At 37.6% G+C, this 15,768-nt stretch overlaps 1 protein-coding gene across 1 annotated transcript in view; it reads right to left on the reverse strand.

Moving 5' to 3' along the window:
- Positions 1–15,768, reverse strand: part of ANKAR (ankyrin and armadillo repeat containing) — a 63,732-nt gene that overhangs the window by 36,023 nt on the left and 11,941 nt on the right. Inside the window, exons 3-7 of the mRNA XM_012464110.2 lie at positions 14,538–14,975; positions 12,122–12,285; positions 11,379–11,482; positions 7,041–7,221; positions 5,519–5,738 (exon numbers count right to left, since the gene is read on the reverse strand). Coding sequence (XP_012319533.2) covers positions 5,519–5,738; positions 7,041–7,221; positions 11,379–11,482; positions 12,122–12,285; positions 14,538–14,975 — 1,107 coding nt within the window. The remainder of the gene's footprint in view (positions 1–5,518; positions 5,739–7,040; positions 7,222–11,378; positions 11,483–12,121; positions 12,286–14,537; positions 14,976–15,768) is intronic.

Below are 15,768 nucleotides of genomic sequence, written 5' to 3' on the forward strand. Positions count from 1 at the left end.
CTTTATGGAGCTTATATTGAAGTGAGGGAGACTAACTAAATAAATAAATACATTTATATAAGGTAGACATAAGTGATAGTTAGAAAAGAAAAAGAGAGGCTGGGTGCAGTGGCTCACACCTGTAATCCCAGCACTTTGGGAGGCTGAGGCGGAGGATCATGAGGTCAGGAGATTGAGACCATCCTGGCTAACACAGTGAAAACCCGTCTCTACTAAAAATACAAAGAAATTAGCCCGGTGTGGTGGCATACACCTATATTCCCAGCTACTAGTGAAGCTGAGGCAGGAGAATCACTTGAATCTGGGAGGCAAAGGTTGCAGTGAGCCGAGATTGCACCAGTGTACTCCAGCCTGGGCAACAAAGCGAGACTCTGTCAAAAAAATAAAAAATAAAGAAAAGAAAAAGAGCAATAATGTAGGAGGCACACCATTGTTACTCAACTGGAAATTTCTACAGGGTGGATGGAAGTAACACCTCACATCTACAACCAACTGATCTTTGACAAACCTGACAAAAACAAGCAATGGGGAAAGGATCCTCTGTTTAATAAATGGTGCTGGAAAAACTGGCTAGCTGTGGGGAACGTTCCCATGAGAAGCCCCTCGGAATTGGGCCTCGCCATATGGTGAGCTTGAGCCCGGACACAGTTTCCCGTTGGAGGCAGTCGAGCTATGGGAAAGCTGAACTGAAATCAAAGGATATATGAAAATAACTTTGCTAGACGATGATGTGATACCTATGTGGTCTGAGAAGACATTGTGTTTATTTTCTGTTCCTGCATTTATGACTTTGTTTACCCGCTATTGTTGAGTCCTGTGCTTGTTCTTGTGACTGCTGTTTGCAAAGATAATAGGTTTACTGCCTCTCTGGTGCCTTGTATAGATCATTAACTTTTTAACTATAGGTTTCCCCACCCCGATAATGAGACCCACCTGCATGACTTGATAATGAGACCCACCCGTGTGACTTGATTGTACCTGATTATGTATCTGATTGTACTATTGTGTTATCTGCTGCCTAAGCTTGTACCCTGAGGACTTTCTCTTCCCTTTCATGTATAAGATAATGGTATCTGTTCCTGTAAATGAGGTAGGACAAAGATATATATACTAACTATGTGCAAAATAAAGTTGCTGTTTAAGCATTGCTGTTTAAGCAATTGCTTACTCAGTCCTCCAGACCCCACTTTCTGTCTCTCTTTTCTTCCATGCACTCCCCTATTCATGTTGGAACCCTCTTGCTGGCCAAGAGTCCTTGGCAGACATGCCGGCCTCTTGGGAACCCAGAGCTAGCCATACGCAGAAAGCTAAAACTGGACCCCTTCCTTATACCTTACACTAAAATTAACTCCAGATGGATTAAAGATTTAAACCTAAAATCTAAAACCATAAAAACCCTAGAAGAAAACCTAGGCAAAACCATTCAGGACACGGGCATAGGCAAGGACTTCATGACTAAAACACCAAAAGCAATGGCAACAAAAGCCAAAATACACAAATGGGATCTAATTAAGAACTTCTGTACAGCAAAAGAAACAATCATTAGAGTGAACCGGCAACCAACAGAATGGGAAAAAAATCTTTGCTATCTACCTATCTGACAAAGGCCTAATATCCAGAATCTACAAAGAACTAAAGCAGATTTACAAGAAAAAAACAAACAAACTCCTTCAAAAGTGGGCGAAGGATATGAACAGATACTTTTAAAAAGAAGACATTTATGAGGCCAACAAACATAGGAAAAAACGTTCATCATCACTGGTCATCAGAGAAATGCAAATCAAAACCACATTGAGATACCGTCTCACGCCAGTTAGAATGGCGATCATTAAAAAATATGGAGACAACAGATGCTGGAGAGGATGTGGAAAAAGGAACACTTATACACTGTTGGTGGGAGTGTAAATTAGTTCAACCATTGTGGAAAACAGTGTGGTGATACTGCAAGGATCTAGAAATAGAAATTCCATTTGACCCAGCAATCCCATTACTGGGTATATACCCAAAGGACTATAAATCATTCTACAATAAAGACACATGCACACGAATGTTCACTGTGGCACTGTTTACAATAGCAAAGATGTGGAACCAACTCAAATGCCCATCAATGATAGACTGGACAAAGAAAATGTGGCACATATACACCATGGAATACTATGGAGCCATAAAAAATGATGACTTCGTGTCCTTTGTAGGGACATGGATGAATCTGGAAACCACCATTCTCAGCAAACTGATACAAGAACAGAAAACCAAACACTGCATGTTCTCACTCATAGGTGGGTATTGAACAATGAGAACACATGAACACAGGGAGAGGAGCATCACACTCTGGGATCTGTTGGGAGGGCTAAGGGAGGGACAGCATGGGGAGGGAAGGCTGGGAGGGATAACATGGGGAGAAATACCAGTTGCAGGTGATGGGGGGATGGAGGAAGCAAACCACCTGGCCAAGTATGTACCTACTCAACAATTCTGCATGATCAGCACATGTACCCCAGAACCTAAAGTACAATAAAGAGAGACAGAGAGAGAGAGAGAAAAGAAAAGAAAAAGAGAGAGCAATAATGTAGGAGGCACACCATTGTTACTCAGCTGGAAATTTCTACAGGGTGGATGGGACAGGTAAGCTTCCTTCTCCCCTTCCAGGTCCACTCACCTCCTTTACCACAGTGGCTCTCCTGCCCCTGCAGATTAAGCAACCCCTGTCCTCTGCTCCTTGTCAGTATCTACCAATGCATAGCCCTGGCAGGAAACTGGAAGGAGGAAGGATGAGGGCAGGCTCCCTCTCTGAGGTCATCTCAGGTTTGCTGTGCAACAGCACACCCGTTGGAAGACAGCCAGTTTGACTATCCCTTGCCCCTTGACAATTCAGGTCATTGTAAGTTGTTTCTTTAAAAAAAAAGCCTTTTTGAATTCTCTTATATAGAGTATGAAAGTATAGTCTCTTAAATATAGACACAGAAAGTATAACCTTAAATTTTTGTTTTTCTCCATATCCAACATTTAGGTCAAGTCTATATTATCTCAGTCAAGAATGACTCATTCCTCAGACCTCAGATTGTAACTGCCACTAGATGGCAGCATATCAAAATTACATTATAATCACTTTTTTTTTTTAAGTTGGAGAAACCACTTTTGGGCCTGAATTTATAAAAATAGAGGTGACAGCAAATTCCACAGGAAAAAAAGAGAGAAAACTCCCCAAACTGAAGAGGAATATCAATAAATAACTATGGATAGAAAGTAATTTATACTTCAAAATGAATACAAAACATCATTATGCAATATGCAACAGCATTTTGAAAATTATATACTATAAAGAAAAATTCTAATATATGCAATAGTCTTTTTAAATGCACCAAATATTTTATTTATGTCTTACCATCTCTTTCCTTTTTTACTTCTACTTTGGATGACTGTTTTAAAAGGGAATGCGCCGGGCGCGGTGGCTCACGCCTGTAATCCCAGCACTTTGGGAGGTCGAGGTGGGTGGATCATGAGGTCAAGAGATCGAGACCATCCTGGTCAACATGGTAAAACCCCATCTCTACTAAAAATACAAAAAATTAGCTGGGCATGGTGGCGCGTGCCTGTAATCCCAGCTACTCAGGAGGCTGAGGCAGGAAGAATTGCCTGAACCCAGGAGGCGGAGGTTGCGGTGAGCCGAGATCACGTCATTGCACTCCAGCCTGGGTAACAAGAGCGAAACTCCGTCTCAAAAAAAAAAATTAAATAAATAAATAAATAAATAAATAATAAAAGGGAATGCACATCGAAGTACGATTATTAATATACAGCGTTTTCCTAAGTTATTCAAAAAGACTCATATGAATAGGAACAAAATGACTATGTAGCTGTAGCTGGCAAGATTACATTGAACAGTACTGAGAATAACTTTTGGTCAAGACATCAGGGCATGTCCTATGCATCTGACAATGCATCAAAGCAGACCTGGAAATTCTGCCCCTCAAGTGGCTGCTTAAAACTCATAGGTGGGATAATTTTGTGTTGGTTAAGTAATAATACTAGCAGTAGAGTATTAAGTTTTCCACACTTCAAAATCTACCCAATTCTCAGCAAATGGAAATTCAATCAGAGAGCGCATAAGAAACTTTTAATTTACCAAAGACTTCTCCACACTAAAAAAGACTTAAAGTAATACATCTTTAAATAATGTTACCTATTGCATTTAAATGTGATTGAACTGTGCTTTATTTTAACTAGGTTCATTATGTATTGAATATTTTGAGTAACAAAAGAATCTGAATATCAAAACATTTTAATCATACTGATAGAGTACAGAATTTATGGATATTCAATAGGGTTAAAGCACATTTTGTTTGATGTCTATAAAAATTTAATATAGCTTATTAAGATAGCTGACTTCATTAAATATAAAATCACCACTTCTTATTGCCAATATTGTTGCATTGACCATTCCTGACAATCTAAACACACACACACACACACACACACACACACACACTCATTCTGTCACACAGGCTGAAGTGCAGTGGTGCGATTATAGCTCTCTGTAACCTTAAACTCCTAGACTCAAGCAATCTTCCCACCTCAGCCTCTCAGAATAACTAGGACTACAGGCATACACCACCAAGCCTGGCTAAGTTTTTTTTGTTTTTGTTTTTGTTTTTAATTTTATAGTGGGGTCTCGTTATGCTGCTCAGTCTGGTCTTGAACTCCTAGTCTCAAGTGATCCTCCAGCCTCGGCCTCCCAAAGTGCTGGCATGACAGTAGTGACCCATTACACCTGCCCCTGACAATGTATCTATATTTTCCTTTCCAGTTATGGAGGGCCACCAATTTCATTTTCAAGTTTGTTTTTATACTAGCTAAGTTTATTTCAATGACTATAAAATATGCATGCATATTTAATCACCACAAAAATAGCTTTTAAAGTTTAAATGAGGTTAATCTTAAAGGGGTTATTAATTCTAAACATTATTATTATCAAGAAATTTTTTGTTCTTAAATGTAATTTAAATATATGTAATATGAAGAAACTATTCCTTGTTTGAGGATCCTGGAATAAAGAATGATTGTTCTACTGGGACCTGACAGTCATATCTATTGCTGTTCTCTGAATTTCTGTAGTATATCAGTGTATATTAATTTTGCCAGTGCTTATCAAATGATATCCTGCCTTCACCCATCCATGCACTAATTTTATTAATTATTTTCTGAGCAACCACTAAGCCAAGCTTTCATCTGGACACAGGATACAATGACAAATAAAGTAGACTAAATCTTTGCCCTCTTATAGAGCTTATATTCAAATGAAGAAGACGCAGTGAGCAAATATAAAACTATATAAACTAGCTATAAGTGATACTTAGAAAACTAAAAGGAGCCCTTCTTAGATAAATGAAAAAAAAAAAAACCCCAACTTTGCTCTAGTTAATCCAATTTTAATCTGCTCTAAAATCAACATGCATTCCTGCTGCTCAATTAGGGCAAATAAAATAACAACATTTTAGGTTTAAAAAGTTCATGTTACCTTGGCTGAACATAACAGATCGCCTCTGGTTGACCCTAAAATTAGCATTGCACAGTTGACACATAATAGAAACTCTGTTGTGCAGTGCAGCGTGATGAAAAATAGTATAACCTGCTTCATCTGCAACATTGATTGTCGAGCTTGAGGTTTTACGGCTAAATGTATGGAAAACTGCAGACAACCCTCTTTCAACAGCAGACTTCATACCAAATGGAATACTCTAAAATTAAGAAGGCCAGACTCAGTTTATCAAAACACATCTAAAGTTTGGTTTAAGGAAAAAAGGACATGAAATATATTAACAGAATCACATGAATGCTGCTAAAATTAAGTAGAGTTTTCACAAGATCTATGTGGAAAGTTTCTTACTGGATAATGATTAAAGTTGTTAGAGTTATAAGCAACTATTAAGAACTTAAAAAATATTTTGGGGAATTTTTCTTATTATTTTTATTTTTTCTGAAATATTTTAAACAACTGGAGATCATTGTGCTCCTTGTCTGACTGTAGAAAAACCTAATTTAGAAGTCTAGAAACTTGAAACATATAGCTATGGAAATACAGTTGTCATTGAAAGATAAAAATATCACCCTCTTCTTTTAGATATTCCGACTAATGTTTAAAAATTCAACTAACAAATTTTTAAGGTTTTAATTTGTGGACATCAAAGCAAATAAATGGAAAGTAAATACCCATCTAACCTTTGAAGTTGGTGAGCTTCATTGCTCAGTTCCAGAAGCTGTACATCAAGGCTTGTTGAAACAGACGTGGAGATTTGATTCAGGATGCTAGATTTGCTCCTTAGATTTTAGTTCCCAGGTTTGAGGCCTGGCTCTGCCATTTACTATATGATTTGTGAAAGATGCCTCTCTACACCTCAAATTTCTCATTTGTATAACAGAAATGATAATAATAAGACTAGTCATACCTTAAAAGAGTTCATTGATTTATAATATTGCCTAACATACAGAATAAGCAATCAGTAAGTGTGAGCCATTATTGAGATTAATCACAGTGCAGTGCATTAACAGGTACTCTGCCAGAAATTTATAATCCAGAATTATATAGCTTTTCGGCTACTAAAATGTGGCATTTTGGCCAGGCACAGTGGCTCATGCCTGTAATCCCCAGCACTTTGGGAGCCCAAGGTGGGCGTATTGCCTGAGCTCAGGAGTTCACAACCAGCCTGGGCAACACGGTAAAACCCCATCTCTACTAAAATAAAAATTAAAAAATTAGCCAGGCATGGCAGCATGCACCTGTAGTCCCAGCTACTCAGGAGGCTGAGGCAGAATTGTTTGAACCTGGGAGGTAGAGGTTGCAGTGAGCCAAGACCACGCCACTGCACTCCAGCCTGGGGTGACAGAGTGAGACTCCATCTCAAAAAAAAAAGGTGGCATTTTATTTCATATTGAAGACTTTAACCTATTATTTATTCCCAAAATAAACATTCATTTGAGTTATATACTTATCAATAATACATAATTTCATATACTTTATTATGTGGTAGTCACTGAAATACCTTGCATTTCATAGCTTTTTTGAAACCAAATTTTTTCTTAAATTGTTCATGTAATTGAGCATCTGTCAGTGGAAGTCTTTTCAGTCTCAGATTGTTCACTATATCATTTATGGCTCCCCACCACTGTGTCTTATATATTTGCTGATAGAAAGTTTCAAGTTCAAAATAGATCACATAGTACCTATAAAAAATAAAGAAAAAAAGATATTTCTCCACCTTTGATTTGCTACTTTTTTTTCTATGCTGGCAAAACTTCATTTATTCTGTAACAATCAAATACAAAATGGTAGTTTAAATTGTACTCAACTGTAAGTATATTAATAACATGGTTATCAACTGTTATTAATCAAGTCTTTATATAAAAATGCCTTCTTCATATTGTATTGACTCTGTCCTTTTCATGTTAGTGATCTGGGGCAATGTCTAAAAGTTCCTCGAAGACCTAACTCTGGGTGAAGTTCTAGGTCATCTAACTGTCTGCTTACCTACCTCTTATTCTTTTAAGCTAATTACATCTATATTTGGTTTCTCAAGAGTTCACCTTGAATGTGATCTGGAATGATGCTTTGGGTAATGGCTCCTTGTCTTTTACTCACTGCAGCAGTGAACTAGAGAAACCCCTCTCCTACCAGGTCCCTGGAACACAGTTGGGGATTGAAACAGCCCTGATCCCTATCACTCTGGAATGGAAAATTGATAAAATTTTGAGTTACTCTGTTCCCTAGGTTTGCTTATCATCATAGGTGAGGGAAAACGGCAACCTTCCTCCCCTGCCCCCCATGAGGTACCTTTCCCAAGTCTGGATTTCAGCAGTGAATAAATACTTCAGCTGCTTAACTACCTCTGACAGTGGGAAGCCTCTTAATATTGCCAGGGTTTCTCCTCCAAATGCAACTATTTATTGTTGTAAATACAGTATTCTTTTTTTCTTGAGACAGGGTCTTACTCTGTTGCCAAGGCTGGAGTGCAGTGGTGCAATTACAGCTCACTGCAGCCTCCACCTGTTAGGCTCCAGTGATCCTCCCACCTCAGCTTCCTGAGTAGCTGTGACTACAGGTGTGTGCCACCACGCCTGGCTAACTTTTAAATTTTTTGTAGAGATAGGGTCTTAAAGACAGGCATGGTAGGTCATGGCTGTAATCCCAGCACTTTGGGAGGCCAAGGTGAGCAGATCACTTGAGGTCAGGAGTTTGAGACCAGCCTAGCCAACATGGCAAAATCTCTTATCTACTAAAAATACAAAAATTAGCCAGGAGTGGTGGTGCATGCTTGTAATCCCAGCTACTCAGAAGGCTGAGGCAGGAGAATCACTTGAACCCAGGAGGTGGAGGTTGCAGTGAGCTAAGATTGTGCCACTGCACTCCAGCCTTGGTGACGGAGCAAGATTCTGTCAAAACAAACAAACAAACAAAGATAGGGTCTTCACTGTGTTGCCCAGTCTGGTCTCAAACTCCTAGGCTCCCTCAGCCTATCCAAGCAATCCTCCCACCTCAGCCTCCTGAAGTGCTGGGATTACCAGCATAAGCCACTGCACCTGGCCCAAATACAGTATTCTTGACAGTGGTAACCCCTCCTATGGTTCTTCACTGCTGCTCAGGGACGATCAGTTTTCCTAAGAGAGCTAAAAACTTGTTCCATTACACTAATATCTTGAGAAGGAAGTTAGTGATTATGCTGAGGAAACTGTGCCCAGTAGCTAAGGAAGAATCACTGGGTCTCATGAGTCAGTTACAGGACGGTCACAGGGAAACACTGTTATAAATTAGTCAGAGGCTAATAGTCTTCCTTGATCTGTACTTCAGTTCCAATTTTCTGAATATAAGGGACCTCAGTGCATGGATGGAGGTATGTCTGAAGTCCTGTTCACATTTATCTGAGGGTGTTATTCTTCTCATACATCATCCTCTTCCTTTAAAAGGAAACTAGACCATGAGAATATAAACTAAAGGCTGTCTGGACCCACAGCTTGCAGGTGTAGTACCAGATCAGGTGGTAGGGCTTGTCACTTGTTCATCAGTGGGGACTTTCCTAGCTTATTAGACTCTAGCCTCCAAAATCAAGGAGCAGGTGCTCTGTATCTTACTTAGATTTGAAAGTTTTGAACAGTCTTTGACTCACAGTGGTGATAGGCTCTAGGACCTTAAGGAGCTGTTTGGATCAGACCTGGATGCTTGATTACCAATCATGCATTTACTACATGACTAAACTGAATTTTTAGAAGAAAACAACTCATGGGGCTTATTGGGCTTTATGTGCCCAGGCAGGAAAGGAGGAAATTGAAGATATTCCATGGTAGCTGAGAAGGCTGATCTGCTGACATATGAGATTCAAAAAAAAAAAAAAAATTGTATGTGGATTGGGTTGTAGAAAGAACTGAAAGTTCTCTAGTGATTGGTAGAGGAGCCAGAAAAATTCTGCTTATAACTCAACTTGCGGTTTTTACTTTTACTCCATGCTGTCTAGGTCTGGGACACAGGCTCATGTTGGATTTTAAAACCAGCAAATTGGTATGTATCAGCCTACCATTCACCAATGCTGATGATCAAATGCTGTGCATTAGTTCAAACCAGAAAAACAATTCCACTATGATATGACCAATCTCTTACAGTGCAATGATGTTGTGTTTATAGCAACCATACTCATTCACCCACAACAGCCTCTCACCAAGTATAGCTTCTGTCCCAGCTGTTTCCCTGAATTCCCAGGATCACTGGTGCCCCAGAAGCCTGATAGAACTTGAAAAATAAAGGTTTATTGAAAAGTGACTCAAGGAAACTATTTAGTTTGGCAAGGATTGTATGTGGAGTATGTGAACAGGTGCTGGGACCCTGGGCAAGAGATTCTTCCTCCAGGGAGTACACATCACCTGTCCATTCCAGAGGCATGAGATCTGCTACTTGGTTCCCTTCAAAATCACGGAGGTCATTAGCCACATAGTCTTTGACTTCAGCTTGAATATGATATGTGTATCCTGAGAGTAATTCAGTAGAAAGATTCCCCCTTTCCTCCTTTATCCCACTACTCTCTCTGCCTTATTTCTCTTATTATTCTCACTCACATGTATCTTGAAAGAAATTCATAGTCTTTTCTTTACTTTTTTATGACTTATAACTCTACTGCACTTAACACTTCAACTTGCTGAAAATAGCCTCCTTTAACCAAAACTCCACTAAAATTCTCATAGCAAGTCATAGCTAAATTTAGAGGGCTCTCTCCAAGATAAAAGTGACTTGGCCCTTTTCTGTGTTGCATTTGATGCTTTTTACTATTTCTATATTCTGAAATTTGGCTTTCATACTCACTCCCTTTTTATTATTATTTAAGAGATGGGGTCTTGCTATGGTACTCAGGCCAGAATGCAATACCTATTCACAGCCATGATCACAGCACACTGCAGACTTGAACTCTTGGCCTCAAGTGATCCTCCCACCTCAGCCTTATGCTATCATATGCTCTTGTTCCTCCTCTACCTGTATCATTCCCTCTCAGTCTCCTTTGCTCTCTCTCCTCTACTTCTCCCTACCCTCTTTAAGAGTTACTATTCTCCAAAGTTTCAGACTTGGTCCTATCCTCTCAACTGCTTGCATGCCTTAAAAACAAACAAATGGGCCAGGTGCAATGGCTCACGCCTGTAATCCCAGCACTTTGGGAGGCCAAGGCGGGCGGATCACCTGAGATGAGGAGTTCGAAACCAGCCTGACCAATATGGTGAAACCATCTCTACTGAAAATACAAAATTAGCCGGGCATGGTGGTGCGTGCCTGTCATCTCAGCTACTCGGAAGGCTGAGGCAGGAGAATTGCTTGAACCCGGGAAGTGGAGGTTGTGGTGAGCCGAGATCATGCCACTGTACTCCAGCCTGGGTGACAGAGTGAGACTCCATCTCAAAAAACAAACAAACAAAAAAATGAACCAACAAGCAAAACTTCCTTATTTGTTTTTAAATCTTTGCCTCAAATTAAAATGTTTCTTCGGAGTTCTACTTCCCGTATTTCCAAACATCAGTGTCCGAGATTTAAAACTCTAAGAACACAACACATAAAAGACAAAAAAATGCTGTGATTTGATCCCCAACTCTATCCCTATTTAACCACTATGTTAATTACAAGAACTAATTACAAGATCTTAAGGATTGTTACACAGACTGTATCAAATACATCAAGTAGTAACTACAACATTTAATACTTTATTGAGTCAATCCGTCATTCATGGTGGTTATTATTCTGGAATCACCACTGTAAACATTTAAATTAACCTTTGCATTTTGTCATTTTCTTCGTTCTCTACAAACTTTCAACAAATTGTAGCTAGTGTCAGTAATTAGTGAAAACTCCTTACCTTTTTCCATAAAATTCCATGACTGGTATTGAGTAATATTCTTTGTATCCTGAATCTTCTATAAATGTATTAGCAGCACAATCTTGTATCTTTTCTAAATTTTTCTAAAATATGAGTTAGGTTACTAAAGACATATCTTTAAACACATCTAAACAATTATAAGAATTATTTGTATGAAATGGTATATATGTAAATGACAAATTTTAAGTTTACTATTCCAGAAGACCCTGATAGCAGCTACATGTATCTAATCCTTATTTTGAGAATGAGGAAAAAAATACAAAAGGGAAGACATATAGTATACAGAAAGCAATAACAATTGAAATGTAGAATGTTTACACTAAATTCCAGGTGAAGAATTACTGTTCTAAAACTTTAGAGGATCTCTGTTCTAATCTTGATTCTTTGAGAAAAAAATGGAAGAATGAGCGTCTGGAAATTTCTACCGCACTCTTTGATTACCTATTCTAGGGCAAATATGGTCCATTAGAAGTCTGTAAATTCTGTGAGGATGATAGATGTACCTAGCTTATTTATAATTTTATCTCAGTTATCCAACACAGTATGTTACATATAACTGTACTTAATTCATTTATGTTAAAATAATATATGAAAAAGTTAGTGAGTTGTGAGAATAGTCATTTGGAGAGCTGTCTAGTGTCTGTATCAACAGAGGCTCTTTTTGGTTGGAGAATAGGATAAAAGAGTTGTGAAATGATAAACTAAGGAATAATCATTTAAACCTGAAAATCTTCCAAAGCATTTTCAATTGAAGGGGTGCTGATATCAAATTCAATTCCTCCATGAACATGAAAATATTGATTCTCTTTGTAGTGAAAATTCTGGCATTTAAAATCTCTTCCATAAATAAATGGAGGCAATTCTCGCTCTGTCTTGACCTTGTCATCTCCAGAAAAGAAAACAAACTTTTATTTAAAACATGAACAGAACATAAACAATCATATTTTAAGAGATCTAATTTCTCATTCATGTAAACAAAGAAAATTCCAGATGAAATTAAAATCTTAGTAATTATAGTTCATAAAATTATTTATGCTGTTAATGTATATAAATATTTTATCATTAGAATATATTTTTGGCTATTCACAGTGGCTCATGTTTGTAATCCCAGCATTTTGAGAGGCCAAGGGGGGCAAATCGCTTGAGCCCAGGAGTTCAAGACCAGTCTAGGCAACATGGTGAAACCTGTCTCTACCAAAAATACAAAAACCAGCTGGGTGTGGTGGTGCATGCCTGTAATCCCAGCTACTTGGCAGGCTGAGGTGGGAGGATTGCTTGAGCCCAGGAGGTCAAAATTGCAGTAAGCTGAGATCGTGCCACTGCACTCCAGCCAGGGTGACAGAGTGACACCCTGTCTCATATATATATACATAAATACACACACATATATATATAATAAATATTGACATGTTGAGCATTTTCTGTAGTTTTATTGTACAGACATTTCAAATGTACGCTCAAAACATTGTTCTAATTATTGATTTCTTGTAAGTGAGCTCAAGATTAACATCTTACTCCAATTATAAGAAAGGACTAGAAACTCTATGCCTAAGAGAATCTTTGGTTAAATAAACAAAAGCTTATCTCGTGTTAAAGGAGACATTATAAAGAAATAGATGGGTATATCTCACATACAAAAATAACCAGCCCACATTTCTGGAAAGTAATGAAACTACACAGAAAACTTACTTTTAAAAATAATTTTCTCTGCTGGACACAATGGCTCACACCTGTACTCCCAGCACTTTGGGAGTCTGAGGTGGGCAGATCACCTGAGGTCAGGAGTTTGAGACCAGCCTGGCCAACATAGCAAAATCCTGTCTATACTGAAAATTGAAAAATTAGCTGGGTATGATGGTGGATGCCTGTAATCCCAGCTACTCAGTAGGCTGAGACAGAAGAATCACTTGAACCCAGGAAGCAGAGGTTGCAGTGAGCTGAGATCATGCCACTGTATTCCAGCCTGCATGACAGAGCAAGACTCCATTTCAAAAACAAAAAACAAAAAACAAAAACCTCAAACTCCAGCAAAGATTAGGTTTTTCAATATTTTGACTGGTTAGTAGAATATGGTTTCATCAACATAAGGTACATAATGTATTTTGGGAAATAAAAAAGGTAAAGAAAAGTACAAAAAGTAATATACACTAGACACCCTGATCTCAACACCGAGAATTAACTATTTAACATTAGTCATATTTGCTTCCCATAGTTTAAGTAATAAGATATTGCAGATATAGCTAACGTTCTCTTTAAGCAAGTCCCTCCCACTTCCATACATGCTCCCCACCACCCAAGAGCCATGCACTGTCATGATTCTAGTTCTAATAGTTCACAGATAATTTATATCTTCAGCACCTGAATTCTCATGGTACCAACTTTTACTAAAGGATTTGCAAAATTTCTGCTGAAAATTTGCCATCTGAAGAAAAAGCCCATTATAATAAACCTACATGCTTGGACAGCAATGAAAGTGTATAAATTGTATGCTAATCTGGATAGGATGAAGAGTTTATACTGAAGTCCCATCAAATTGCATTAATTATGGCCCTGTTTCAGCTCTCTATTCTATTACATTGCTCTATTTGTTTACTACAGTGCCAATACTGCCTTCATTTAATTACTGTAGTTTTAACATGTTTCATTTCAATGTAATTCTACATTCATTATTGTAGTTTTATTATAGAGTAGCAAAGGGTTATTAATTTCTGAAAGACCATTAATGACCCTTTGCTGCTCTATATTAATTTTAGAGTAAGTGTGTAAACTTCAGTGAAAAATATGGTCATGATTTTGACTAGAAGTACACTGAATTTATAGAGTAATTTGAATGAGATATGATATATTCACAGTGTTGTCCCATCATGAACATGGCATATTTCCCTATTCATACAGAACTTATTTTAACTTATTTTGAAACTTTCAGTAGCCTTTATACTTAGTATAAATATATACAAAGTACTATGTACAGATACTGAGTGTTTTAAATTACATTAGAGATATTAAATTTTGTTTTCTCTTTCCAACAGGTTATAGCTAGGTTACTGCCTATACCCATATACCAGAAACAAAATTGTATTTAAACATATATTTAATATATACCTATATTTTATACTTGATTTTTGGTGATACTCTTACCTGAAAAAGGCTGAAGCAGACTATTTAAATATGGAACTTTCATTTTCTTCTTTAAATTCAGTAGAAATGGAATCAGAAAACATATTAATTTTAGGTATCCTATCCCTCTTCTGATATCTTTTTTCTTCTCAAAGTGTTTTTGAATAATCTTTTTTTGAAGATATAATCTTTGCTGTAGTCTTTGGTAGGTACAAATATCAAGATAATCTTGATTACATTTTATAGCATTAGTAAGCCAATAGTCTGTTTCAAATATAAAGACATTTTCATACTGTTGAACTTGTGTGGTACTGAATGTTAACTTTAGCATAATATTTTCAGCATATTTCATAAATACAGCTGTTTCTTCAGGGCTACTGGGATCATATGTTGGATCTTCATTCATGTCTTCATCATAGATTCCATTAAAGTCTGGATCCTTTGTAATATCAGTCAAACCTTTAAGATAAAAAAGAAAAATTTTAGATAGTGAAAATTTCATATTTGGCTTCTGGATAAATATGGAAGACTGAATACAAGATTTTATCATGAAATCCTACTAACATGACAGTAAAAGAAAAATTAGATGCTGTAAACCAAATACAAAATTCTAAGCACCCCCCTGCAACCTACTGAACAAACTTGTTTGGCCAAAGGGACCCCAGAGAAACCTTAAAAACTGAGTTCTTGGCCATGATGGGATGGGAGGTCAGACATGCCTCATTATACCCCTTTCCTTTTGTGGTTTAGACACAACCAACTGACCAGCATTAATGTTAAAATACAGACCATAAGACTGACAGAATGAACTCTTTGTAACAATAATATACAAAATTATAAACAAAACCCAGGCAAGGGTGAAGTCACAAACCCCTCTACTTAGAGAGTAAACTAGGTTCTAACTGCCACAAGGTTTTTCTTTTTTCTCTAACAGTTAAACAAGCACTGTCCTCAAGAAAAGCAATTTTAAAAGAATTATAGCTCTTTCACCAACAGATGCTGAATAATTGACCTCTCTGTCTCCCAAGCCATAACTAGAGCTTTGACTGAAGAAGAGACTGATTTTAATAACTTTCTCCTCATAAGACCACTGATCATAATATGGTTCTGGCCTCTTTACAGAGGCTATAAACAGGGAATGCCTTCAAGTCCCTGCTTCACCTTCTGACATATAATAAGGGCCTAATTGTAATGCATTTAAATGTTAAGTCTCCACCCCAAAGCAAACATGCATATGTAATATGCATGTTTG

This window comes from Aotus nancymaae, unplaced genomic scaffold, assembly GCF_030222135.1.
Source record: "Aotus nancymaae isolate 86718 unplaced genomic scaffold, 86718_ANA_hifiasm-v0.15.2.pri h1tg000008l, whole genome shotgun sequence".
NCBI lineage: Eukaryota > Metazoa > Chordata > Mammalia > Primates > Aotidae > Aotus > Aotus nancymaae.